The sequence below is a fragment of the Triticum aestivum genome, chromosome 5D (genome assembly GCF_018294505.1).
Source record: "Triticum aestivum cultivar Chinese Spring chromosome 5D, IWGSC CS RefSeq v2.1, whole genome shotgun sequence".
Lineage (NCBI taxonomy): Eukaryota > Viridiplantae > Streptophyta > Magnoliopsida > Poales > Poaceae > Triticum > Triticum aestivum.
The window spans coordinates 84,973,078-84,986,264 of NC_057808.1; the positions used below are offsets into that span (position 1 = coordinate 84,973,078).

Genomic DNA, 13,187 nt, shown 5'->3' on the forward strand with positions numbered 1-13,187 from the left:
TCTTAATAAATCAACCTTGGAAATTAATTTCAGCACGGACGGCAGCAACCAAAAGTATTTTGTCAGAACCAGGATGTTATTTTACTTAACATAGAGACAAGAAAGAGTAATGTCAACAATGACAAGACACAACTAAACTAGAGTACAATAAAAGGAATACCCCTCGCCCCCAGCAAGAACATTATTTATTTATTATTTAGCTAACTAACTAACCCTTGGAAACTCTATATAAGGCTTCGTAAGCAGTGGTTATCATCCCATCAAGCGACACTGCCTGCTGCAAGAAACTACACGCACACGTACCAAAATTCACTAGAGAATGGCAGACACTGCCTGCTGCAAGAAACTAGTGGAGGACATCGGGGGTTGGATCAAGGTCTACGACGACGGCACCGTCGAGCGGTCTCCACCTCCCCCGGAGGCAAGCCAACTAGCAACCATCATTGCGCCGTACGATGTGCCGCGCAACGGTGTAACGGTGCACGACATCCGGGCCAACCCGCCTCTCCGTCTCTACCTCCCGGAGGCGGCTCCTTTGGCTGGTCGCCGTCTTCCGGTCCTCCTCCACTTCCACGCCGGCGTGTTCTGTCTGACCGACCCTACCTGGTCGCTGTACCATTGCTTCTACGCCCGTCTCGCCGCCTCCATCCCCATCGCCGGTATCGTGTCCATAACCCTCCCCCTTGCTCCGGAGCACCCGCTCCCAGCGGCCCTAGCCGCCGGCTTTGCCGCCATTGACTGGCTGAGGTCGCTCGCTCAGCCCGGGCTGCTAGCTGAACCGGTCCTAGAGCCGACGTCCGACCCGGTGGGCAAGCTCAAGGCGGTGGCCGACTTTTCACGCGTGTTCCTGATAGGTGATAGCAATGGAGCCAACCTGGTGCACCATGTTGCCGCCGGGTTCAACTCGGCGGAGCCGGGCTACTGGGGCTCGGTCCGGCTCGCCGGAGCCATTCTGCTAAACCCGGGTTTCTCCCGGTCCACTCCAAGCCGGTCCGAGTCGGCCGACGTGCAACTGGACCCGTACGTGGACTACAAGCTGGCGGACAGGCTCCTGGCGCTGGCACTCCCCAAAGGCGCCACCCGAGACCACCCCTACATTTGGCCCGTCCGGGACGACGCGGCGGCGGCAGTTCTGGCCATGCCGCCGCTTCTGGTGAGTGTCGCGACCTTGGACACGATGCGTGACCGGCAGGTTGAGTATTGCAACGTCATGCGACGCGCTGGGAAGGATGTGGAGGTGGCGCTGAGCCCCGGTGTGGGCCACATGTTCTACCTAAACCAGGGCGCCCCCGAGCCGGCCGACGAGGAGACGGCGGCCCACATCGCGGAGCTCATCGAGGCCATCAGAGGCTTTGTCGGCAGGCGTCACGGCTGTGTCGCTCGGATGTAGACGTGTGGTGTCCATCGGTTTGCGCTGGTTTTCTGAATCATATGCATCTTGTGTGGGTCTCTCCTGGAAATGGGTTTTGTGAATTGTGAGTGGTTTTTTACAATTTAGCTTGAATGTAATGTAATGATTCTTTTTTTCTTTTCAAAATATTTACTTTCCAAAGCTTCAATTAAGGGTTTTTAACATAGTACAGACGGAAGCGCTCATATACACGTGCATACACTTACCCCTATGAACACACACATGCGTACACTACCTCTATGAGCACCTTCGAGAGACTGAGCCGACATATCATTTTGAGATTTTATGAAGTCACCATAAGCGCCTCGTAGTCGACGGAACATCTCCTTCCACTGAACGTGCGTCGCCGACTTGAACCCTGGTGAGTTGGGGATACCACTGTCCACCTAACCATCCAACCACAGGTTGGTTCACCTCTTCAGTTAAATTTTTAACCGGAATAAAATGATTGTTGGGCTATGTCGTGTCATGGGCACCTATTTCTCTCTTATTATGTATTGTTGTTGTTGTTGTTGTTGTTGTTGTTGTTTTTGTTTTTGTTTTGTTGTTTGTGTGTTTTTTGGCCTGTTCTAGATTTGCTATTCCTTATAAACTGGATTAATCTTTTTCTAATGAAATATATAGATGGGGGGCCTTTCCATCCCGATGGCAATTCAAAAAAGAAAAGAAAAAAGATTGTAACCTAAATGGCATAGATAAAGGGGAGTGAGTGAGGCAGGTTATAGTGGGAAGTATCATAAACTAGTACTTCCTCCATTTTTGTATACAAGGCAACTTCGTTTTCGTGTCAACAAAACAAGGATTATATGTCACAAAACATAAACTATTACCGAAAAGTTCTTTGAGATGTGCATCCAATGGTGGATGGTTTAAATTTTACTAATGATGTGCAATAGAATTTTGTGACTTGGCAGCCTCTTGCTACGGAGTTCATTAAGATTAATGTTGACGCAAGTTATGTGGAGGCCATGAGTGTTACGAGTGTGGATGTGGTGGCCAGGAACCATATTGGAGAAGTTATCATTTCGTCATGGGATTATATTGGAGTGTGCAATAGTGTGGATGAAAGGAAACTTGAAGCGACCTTTGCGGGGCCATACATTGGTATTATTCTCCACAAATCCATCATTTTAGAAATCGATTGTTCTTTTGTGGCATCTTTTCTTGAAAATGATCTTCTAGACAGGTCTCCTCTAGTTGATCTAAAGATGGAAGCATTGAGTATTTTCAGGATGATGATAAATTGCAAGATATCCAAGATTAACAGTAGGGCCAATAGGGTGGCACACGAGATTGTGAAGTTCAGTTCTGATAATAGATCTCATGACGTGCTTCTTAATAGTGTTCCGTCCTGTGTGGCTAAAGTTGTAACAGATGATTGTACGAACGTTTTAAATTAATTAATATATGAGTGGGTTTAAAAAATGTGCATCCAATGACATACTTTTTATGGCATATGGCTAATATTTTATTGGTAAATTAAATATTAAAGTTAGACATAAAAATATGAAGTGGATTTGTATTTGTACTAATATACACCCCGCACCCCCACGCGTGAAAAAATAAATGACCCGAGAGTCTGAGACCGAGACCTGAGGGCATCTCGAACGGCAACCCAAAAAACTTCCCGCATCCATCCGCGGATAGGGTGGGATGCGGACACGGATGCGGGAGCCAGACATCCAACGCTAGCCGCATACATTTCAAACTACATTTTAACATAGTAGACGAAATTCATTCAAACCAGTCGATATTAAAGTTTGGATAGAAAATAGCACAAATCATCCACACGTAGCATCCAAATTAAGTCTATTACAACAAGGTCTCAAATTTGACTAGATCTCGGATGTCCAACAAGTTTTTCATGAACGGATCATATCCTCACACACATACTTCCCCTGCAGCTTCATCCAACAGTGTGTGCACGTAAATGGCCGTCCCTCTGACCTGTGGTACACCACGGCGGCGCGTGCGGGCTACATATAATGTGTAGACCAACATTGATTGAATGAATGAATCAACAAGTTGAGCAAACGGAAGTAAAACTTGCCATCTTCTTCATGTCTGCATGCAATTGTTGGGAATCGTAGCATAATTTTAAAACTTTCCTACGCTCACCAAGATGCATCTATGGAGTATACTAGCAACGAGGGAAAAGGAGTGCATCTACATACCCTTGTAGATCGCGAGCGGAAGCGTTCCAATGAACGTGGATGACGGAGTCGTACTCGCCGTGATTCAAATCACCGATGACCGAGTGCCGCACGGACGGCACCTCCGCGTTCAACACACGTACGGTGCAGCGACGTCTCCTCCTTCTTGATCCAGCAAGGGGCAAGGAGAGGTTGATGAAGATCCAGCAGCACGACGGCGTGGTGGTGGATGTAGCGGGTCTCGGCAGGGCTTCGCCGAGCTTCTGCGAGACGGAGAGGTGTAAGCAGGGGGAGAGGGAGGCGCCCAAGGTTGTAATACTACTGCCCTCCCTCCCCCCCTTTATATAGGCCCCCTGGGAGGGGGGCGCCGGCCAGAACCCATCTGGTGGGGGGGCGGCGGCCAGGGGGGTGCCTTGCCCCCCAAGGCAAGTGGGGCGCCCCCCACCCTAGGGTTTCCAACCCTAGGCGCAGGGGGGAGGCCCATGGGGGGGCGCCCAGCCCACTAGGGGCTGGTTCCCTTCCCACTTCAGCCCACGGGGCCCTCCGGGATAGGTGGCCCCACCCGGTGGACCCCCGGGACCCTTTCGGTGGTCCCGGTACAATACCGATAACCCCCGAAACTTTCCCGGTGGCCGAAACATGACTTCCTATATATAATTCTTCACCTCCGTACCATTCCGGAACTCCTCGTGACGTCCGGGATCTCATCCGGGACTCCGAACAACTTTCGGGTTTCCGCATATTCATATCTCTACAACCCTAGCGTCACCGAACCTTAAGTGTGTAGACCCTACGGGTTCGGGAGACATGCAGACATGACCGAGACGCCTCTTCGGTCAATAACCAACAGCGGGATCTGGATACCCATGTTGGCTCCCACATGTTCCATGATGATCCCATCGGATGAACCACGATGTCGAGGATTCAATCAATCCCATATGCAATTCCCTTTGTCAATCGGTATGTTACTTGCCCGAGATTCGATCGTCGGTATCCCAATACCTTGTTCAATCTCGTTTCCGGCAAGTCTCTTTACTCGTACCGCAATGCATGATCCCGTGACTAACGCCTTAGTCACACAGAGCTCATTATGATGATGCATTACCGAGTGGGCCCAGAGATACCTCTCCGTCACACGGAGTGACAAATCCCAGTCTCGATCCGTGCCAACCCAACAGACACTTTCGGAGATACCCGTAGTGCACCTTTATAGTCACCCAGTTACGTTGTGACGTTTGGCACACCCAAAGCACTCCTACGGTATCCGGGAGTTGCACGATCTCATGGTCTAAGGAAAAGATACTTGACATTGGAAAAGCTCTAGCAAACGAAACTACACGATCTTTTATGCTATGCTTAGGATTGGGTCTTGTCCATCACATCATTCTCCTAATGATGTGATCCCGTTATCAATGACATCCAATGTCCATAGTCAGGAAACCATGACTATCTGTTGATCAACGAGCTAGTCAACTAGAGGCTTACTAGGGACACGTTGTGGTCTATGTATTCACACATGCATTACGATATCCGGACAATACAATTATAGCATGAACAATAGACAATTACCATGAACAAAGAAATATAATAATAACCATTTATTATTGCCTCTAGGGCATATTTCCAACAGTCTCCCACTTGCACTAGAGTCAATAATCTAGTTACATTGTGATGAATCGAACACCCATTGCGTCCTGGTGTTGATCATGTTTTGCTCTAGGGAGAGGTTTAGTCAACGGATCTGCTACATTCAGGTCCATATGTACTTTACAAATATCTATGTCTTCATTTTGAACACTTTCACGAATGGAGTTGAAGCGACGCTTGATATGCCTGGTCTTCCTGTGAAACCTGGGCTCCTTGGCAAGGGCAATAGCTCCAGTGTTGTCACAGAAGAGAGTCATCAGGCCCGACGCATTGGGAATCACCCCTAGGTCGGTAATGAACTTCTTCATCCAGACTGCTTCCTGCGCTGCCTCCGAGGCTGCCATGTACTCCGCTTCACATGTAGATCCCGCCACGACGCTTTGCTTGCAACTGCACCAGCTTACTGCTCCTCCATTCAAAATATACACGTATCCGGTTTGTGACTTCGAGTCATCCAGATCTGTGTCGAAGCTAGCGTCGACGTATCCCTTTACGACGAGCTCTTCGTCACCTCCATAAACGAGAAAAATATCCTTAGTCCTCTTCAGGTACTTCAGGATATTCTTGACCGCTGTCCAGTGTTCCATGCCGGGATTACTTTGGTACCTTCCTACCAAACTTACGGCAAGGTTTACATCAGGTCTGGTACACAGCATGGCATACATAATAGACCCTATGGCCGAGGCATAGGGGATGACACTCATCTTTTCTCTATCTTCTGCCGTGGTCGGGCATTGAGCCGTGCTCAATTGCACACCTTGCAATACAGGCAAGAACCCCTTCTTGGACTGATCCATATTGAACTTCTTCAATATCTTGTCAAGGTATGTACTCTGTGAAAGACCAATGAGGCGTCTTGATCTATCTCTATAGATCTTGATGCCTAATATATAAGCAGCTTCTCCAAGGTCCTTCATTGAAAAACACTTATTCAAATAGGCCTTTATACTTTCCAAGAATTCTATATCATTTCCCATCAATAGTATGTCATCCACATATAATATGAGAAATGCTACAGAGCTCCCACTCACTTTCTTGTAAACACAGGCTTCTCCATAAGTCTGTGTAAACCCAAACGCTTTGATCATCTCATCAAAGCGAATGTTCCAACTCCGAGATGCTTGCACCAGCCCATAGATTGAGCGCTGGAGCTTGCATACTTTGTTAGCATTCTTAGGATCGACAAAACCTTCCGGCTGCATCATATACAACTCTTCCTTAAGGAAGCCGTTAAGGAATGCCGTTTTGACGTCCATCTGCCATATCTCATAATCATAGTATGCGGCAATTGCTAACATGATTCGGACGGACTTCAGCTTCGCTACGGGTGAGAAAGTCTCATCGTAGTCAACCCCTTGAACTTGTCGATAACCCTTAGCGACAAGTCGAGCTTTGTAGATGGTCACATTACCATCCGCGTCCGTCTTCTTCTTAAAGATCCATTTGTTTTCTATGGCTCGCCGATCATCGGGCAAGTCAGTCAAAGTCCATACTTCGTTTTCATACATGGATCCTATCTCGGATTTCATGGCTTCTAGCCATTTGTCGGAATCCGGGCCCGCCATCGCTTCTTCATAGTTCGAAGGTTCACCGTTGTCTAACAACATGATTTCTAGGACAGGGTTGCCGTACCACTCTGGTGCGGAACGTGTCCTTGTGGACCTACGAAGTTCAGTAGTAACTTGATCCGAAGCTTCATGATCATCATCATTAACTTCCTCCCCAGTTGGTGTAGGCACCACAGGAACATTTTTCCGCGCTGCGCTACTTTCCGGTTCGGAAGGAGTGACTATCACCTCATCAAGTTCCACTTTCCTCCCACTCAATTCTTTTGAGAGAAACTCCTTCTCTAGAAAGGACCCGTTCTTGGCAACGAAGATCTTGCCTTCGGATCTGAGGTAGAAGGTATACCCAATAGTTTCCTTAGGGTATCCTATGAAGACGCATTTCTCCGACTTGGGTTCGAGCTTTTCAGGTTGAAGTTTCTTGACATAAGCATCGCATCCCCAAACTTTTAGAAACGACAGCTTAGGTTTCTTCCCAAACCATAATTCATACGGTGTCGTCTCAACGGATTTCGACGGAGCCCTATTTAAAGTGAATGCGGCAGTCTCTAAAGCATAGCCCCAAAATGAGAGCGGTAAATCGGTAAGAGACATCATAGATCGCACCATATCCAATAGAGTGCGATTACGACGTTCGGACACACCATTTCTCTGAGGTGTTCCAGGCGGCGTGAGTTGTGAAACTATTCCACATCTCCTTAAGTGTGCACCAAACTCGTGACTTAAATATTCTCCACCACGATCTGATCGTAAGAATTTTTTTTTCCTGTCACGTTGATTCTCAACCTCACTCTGAAATTCCTTGAACTTTTCAAAGGTTTCAGACTTGTGTATCATTAGGTAGACATACCCATATCTACTTAAGTCATCAGTGAGAGTGAGAACATAACGATATCCTCCGCGAGCCTCAACACTCATTGGACCGCACACATCGGTATGTATGATTTCCAATAAGTTGGTTGCTCGCTCCATTGTTCCGGAGAACGGAGTCTTGGTCATCTTACCCATGAGGCATGGTTCGCACGTGTCAAATGATTCGTAATCAAGAGACTCCAAAAGTCCCATCTGCATGGAGCTTCTTCATGCGCTTGACACCAATGTGACCAAGGCGGCAGTGCCACAAGTATGTGGGACTATCGTTATCAACTTTACATCTTTTGGTATTCACACTATGAATATGTGTAACATCACGTTCGAGATTCATCAAAAATAAACCATTGACCAGCGGGGCATGACCATAAAACATATCTCTCAAATAAATAGAACAACCATTATTCTCGGATTTAAATGAGTAGCCATCTCGAATTAAACGAGATCCAGATACAATGTTCATGCTCAAAGCTGGCACTAAGTAACAATTATTGAGGTTTAAAACTAATCCCGTGGGTAGATGCAGAGGTAGCGTGCCGACGGCGATCACATCGACCTTGGAACCATTCCCGACGCGCATCGTCACCTCGTCCTTCGCCAGTCTCCGTTTATTCCGTAGTTCCTGTTTTGAGTTACAAATATGAGCAACCGCACCGGTATCAAATACCCAGGAGCTACTACGAGTACTGGTAAGGTACACATCAATTACATGTATATCACATATACCTTTGGCGTTGCCGGCCTTCTTGTCCGCTAAGTATTTGGGGCAGTTCCGCTTCCAGTGACCACTTCCCTTGCAATAAAAGCACTCATTTTCAGGCTTGGGTCCATTCTTGGACTTCTTCCCAGTAACTGGCTTACCGGGCGCGGCAACTCCCTTGCCGTCCTTCTTGAAGTTCTTCTTACCCTTGCCCTTTTTGAACTTAGTGGTTTTATTCACCATCAACACTTGATGTTCTTTTCTGATCTCCCCTTCCGCTGATTTCAGCATTGAATATACCTCAGGAATGGTCTTTTCCATCCCCTGCATATTGAAGTTCATCACAAAGCTCTTGTAGCTTGGTGGAAGCGACTGGAGGATTCTGTCAATGACCGCGCCATCCGGGAGATTAACTCCCAGCTGGGATAAGCGGTTGTGTAACCCAGACATTCTGAGTATGTGCTCACTAACAGAACTATTCTCCTCCATTTTACAGCTGAAGAACTTGTCGGAGACTTCATATCTCTCGACCCGGGCATGAGCTTGGAAAACCATTTTCAGCTCCTCAAACATCTCATATGCTCCATGTTTCTCAAAACGCTTTTGGAGACCCGGTTCTAAGCCGTAAAGCATGCCGCACTGAACGAGGGAGTAATCATCAGCACGATGCTGCCAAGCGTTCATAACGTCTTGGTTCTCTGGGATTGGTGCTTCACCTAGCGGTGCTTCTAAGACATAATCTTTCTTGGCTACTATGAGGATGATCCTTAGGTTCCGGACCCAGTCCGTATAGTTGCTGCCATCATCTTTCAGCTTGGTTTTCTCTAGGAACGCGTTGAAATTGAGGACAACGTTGGCCATTAGATCTACAAGACATAGTGTAAAGATTTTAGACTAAGTTCATCATAATTAAGTTCATCTAATCAAATTACACAATGAACTCCCACTCAGATAGACATCCCTCTAGTCATCTAAGTGAAACATGATCCGAGTTAACTAGGCCGTGTCCGATCATCACGTGAGACGGACTAGTCAAGATCGGTGAACATCTCCATGTTGATCGTATCTTCTATACGACTCATGCTCGACCTTTCGGTCCTCCGTGTTCCGAGGCCATGTCTGTACATGCTAGGCTCGTCAAGTCAACCTAAGTGTATTGCGTGTGTTCCGAGGCCATGTCTGTACATGCTAGGCTCGTCAACACCCGTTGTATGCGAACATTAGAATCTATCACACCCGATCATCACGTGGTGCTTCGAAACAACGAACCTTCGCAACGGTGCACAGTTAGGGTGAACACTTTCTTGAAATTATTATAAGGGATCATCTTACTTACTACCGTCGTTCTAAGCAAATAAGATGCAAAAACATGATAAACATCACATGCAATCAAATAGTGACATGATATGGCCAATATCATCATGCTCCTTTGATCTCCATCTTCGGGGCACCATGATCATCTTCGTCACCGGCATGACACCATGATCTCCATCATTGTGTCTTCATGAAGTCGTCACGCCAACGATTACTTCTACTTCTATGGCTAACGCGTTTAGCAACAAAGTAAAGTAATTTACATGGCGTTATTCAATGACACGCAGGTGATGCAAAATAATAAAGACAACTCCTATGGCTCATGCCGGTTGTCATACTCATCGACATGCAAGTCGTGATTCCTATTACAAGAATATGATCAATCTCATACATCACATATATCATTCATCACATCTTCTGGCCATATCACATCACATAGCACATGCTGCAAAAACAAGTTAGACATCCTCTAATTGTTGTTGCAAGTTTTTACGTGGTTTTAGGTTTCTAGCAAGAACGTTTCTTACCTACGTATGACCACAACGTGATTTACCAATTTCTATTTACCCTTCATAAGTACCCTTTTCATCGAATCCGTTCCGACTAAAGTAGGAGAGACAGACACCCGCTAGCCACCTTATGCAACTAGTGCATGTCAGTCGGTGGAACCTGTCTCACGTAAGCGTACGTGTAAGGTCGGTCCGGGCCGCTTCATCCTACAATACCGCCGAAACAAGAAACGACTAGTAGCGGCAAGAAGAATTGGCAACGTCAATGCCCACAATTTCTTTGTGTTCTACTCGTGCATAGTAACTACGCATGGGCCTGGCTCATGATGCCACTGTTGGGAATCGTAGCATAATTTTAAAACTTTCCTACGCTCACCAAGATGCATCTATGGAGTATCCTAGCAACGAGGGGAAAGGAGTGCATCTACATAACCTTGTAGATCGCGAGCGGAAGCGTTCCAATGAACGTGGATGACGGAGTCGTACTCGCCGTGATTCAAATCACCGATGACCGAGTGCCGAACGGACGGCACCTGCGCGTTCAACCCACGTACGATGCAGCGACGTCTCCTCCTTCTTGATCCAGCAAGGGGGAAGGAGAGGTTGATGGAGATCCAGCAGCACGACGGCGTGGTGGTGGATGTAGCGGGTCTCGGCAGGGCTTCGCCGAGCTTCTGCGAGAGGGAGAGGTGTAGCAGGCGGAGAGGGAGGCGCCCAAGGCTGTAATACTACTGCCCTCCCTCCCCCCCCTTATATAGGCCCCCTGGGAGGGGGGGCGCCGGCCAGAACCCATCTGGTGGGGGGGCGGCGGCCAGGGGGGTGCCTTGCCCCCCAAGGCAAGTGGGGCGCCCCGCACCCTAGGGTTTCCAACCCTAGGCGCAGGGGGGAGGCCCATGGGGGGGGGCGCCCAGCCCACTAGGGGCTGGTTCCCTTCCCACTTCAGCCCACGGGGCCCTCCGGGATAGGTGGCCCCACCCGGTGGACCCCCGGGACCCTTTCGGTGGTCCCGGTACAATACCGATAACCCCCGAAACTTTCCCGGTGGCCGAAACATGACTTCCTATATATAATTCTTCACCTCCGTACCATTCCGGAACTCCTCGTGACGTCCGGGATCTCATCCGGGACTCCGAACAACTTTCGGGTTTCCGCATATTCATATCTCTACAACCCTAGCGTCACCGAACCTTAAGTGTGTAGACCCTACGGGTTCGGGAGACATGCAGACATGACCGAGACGCCTCTTCGGTCAATAACCAACAGCGGGATCTGGATACCCATGTTGGCTCCCACATGTTCCATGATGATCCCATCGGATGAACCACGATGTCGAGGATTCAATCAATCCCATATGCAATTCCCTTTGTCAATCGGTATGTTACTTGCCCGAGATTCGATCGTCGGTATCCCAATACCTTGTTCAATCTCGTTTCCGGCAAGTCTCTTTACTCGTACCGCAATGCATGATCCCGTGACTAACGCCTTAGTCACATAGAGCTCATTATGATGATGCATTACCGAGTGGGCCCAGAGATACCTCTCCGTCACACGGAGTGACAAATCCCAGTCTCGATCCGTGCCAACCCAACAGACACTTTCGGAGATACCCGTAGTGCACCTTTATAGTCACCCAGTTACGTTGTGACGTTTGGCACACCCAAAGCACTCCTACGGTATCCGGGAGTTGCACGATCTCATGGTCTAAGGAAAAGATACTTGACATTGGAAAAGCTCTAGCAAACGAAACTACACGATCTTTTATGCTATGCTTAGGATTGGGTCTTGTCCATCACATCATTCTCCTAATGATGTGATCCCGTTATCAATGACATCCAATGTCCATAGTCAGGAAACCATGACTATCTGTTGATCAACGAGCTAGTCAACTAGAGGCTTACTAGGGACACGTTGTGGTCTATGTATTCACACATGCATTACGATATCCGGACAATACAATTATAGCATGAACAATAGACAATTACCATGAACAAAGAAATATAATAATAACCATTTATTATTTCCTCTAGGGCATATTTCCAACAGCAATGGCCACCTTGCCTCAAACTGACTAACCAAGTTGCAAAACTTGATGACGCTGACCTGGATAGCATGCCAGCGATACGACAACGACCTCATGTTGCGTCGTTGAATGATGACATGTCATAGGGCGCAATGTGCTTTCCTGCGTGAAACTTTTCATGCACTTGCTCCCAGAAGGGCGGCCCTCTGGTTCTGCCTATGAAATCCGCGGATACGGTCAGCCACGCATCGCACAACAACTCATCCTCCATGATCGAGTAGCTCACCATCCTTCGTACTCTAGAAAATGACATAGCATTTGAAAATAAGCTCAATGACATTTGACCGAACACCTGTCGGGCCGCCATGGAGGTCGTAGACAGGGGGCGAAGTGTGCCTGGGTTATACCTGGCCATGGGCGGCCCGGCCCGGACGTCCCGACCTGACCCGGCCCGAAAATGGCCGACCCGGCTCGGCCCGATGTTGTTCACGAGCTAGGTCTGGGCCTAGATTTTCAGTCCGAAGGCCGGGCCGGCGAGCCCGCCATATTTGAGATTTAACGAAGACTGCCGGCGGGCTTTTACACTAACGGGTTGGGCTTGGGCCTGATTTCTAGGCCCGACACCCGGGTCGGGCTCGGGCCTGGGTTTTCTGCATCGGGCTTGGTTAGGCCCGGCCCGAGGGATGGCCCGATATAACCTGGGTTCAAACGGCTCCAGAGCTGAAAGCTCCATCGAAACGGCGAGCGGGCGCGTCGGTGCTGGTTGTGGACGTCCGGCAATGCCTCTGTGGCGGCCGGAGACGAACAACGGCGACGTCGGAGGTGGAGGATGTGGATGCAAAGCAAGGAGGAGAAGGGGCGGAGTGTGCCTGGGTTATACCTGGCCATGGGCGGCCCGGCCCGGACGTCCCGACCCGGCTCGAAAATGGCCGACCCAGCTCGGCCCGATGTTGTTCACGAGCTAGGCCTGGGCCTAGATTTTGAGTCCGAAGGCCGGG

At 48.7% G+C, this 13,187-nt stretch overlaps 1 protein-coding gene across 1 annotated transcript; it reads left to right on the top strand.

Annotated features, from left to right (window-relative positions):
- Positions 1-319: 319 nt before the first annotated feature.
- Positions 320-1,390, top strand: LOC123124407 (probable carboxylesterase 17). Its single transcript, XM_044545020.1, has one exon. The coding sequence runs from the start codon at positions 320-322 to the stop codon at positions 1,388-1,390; it is 1,071 nt and encodes a 356-aa protein (XP_044400955.1).
- The last annotated feature ends 11,797 nt before the right edge of the window (positions 1,391-13,187 follow it).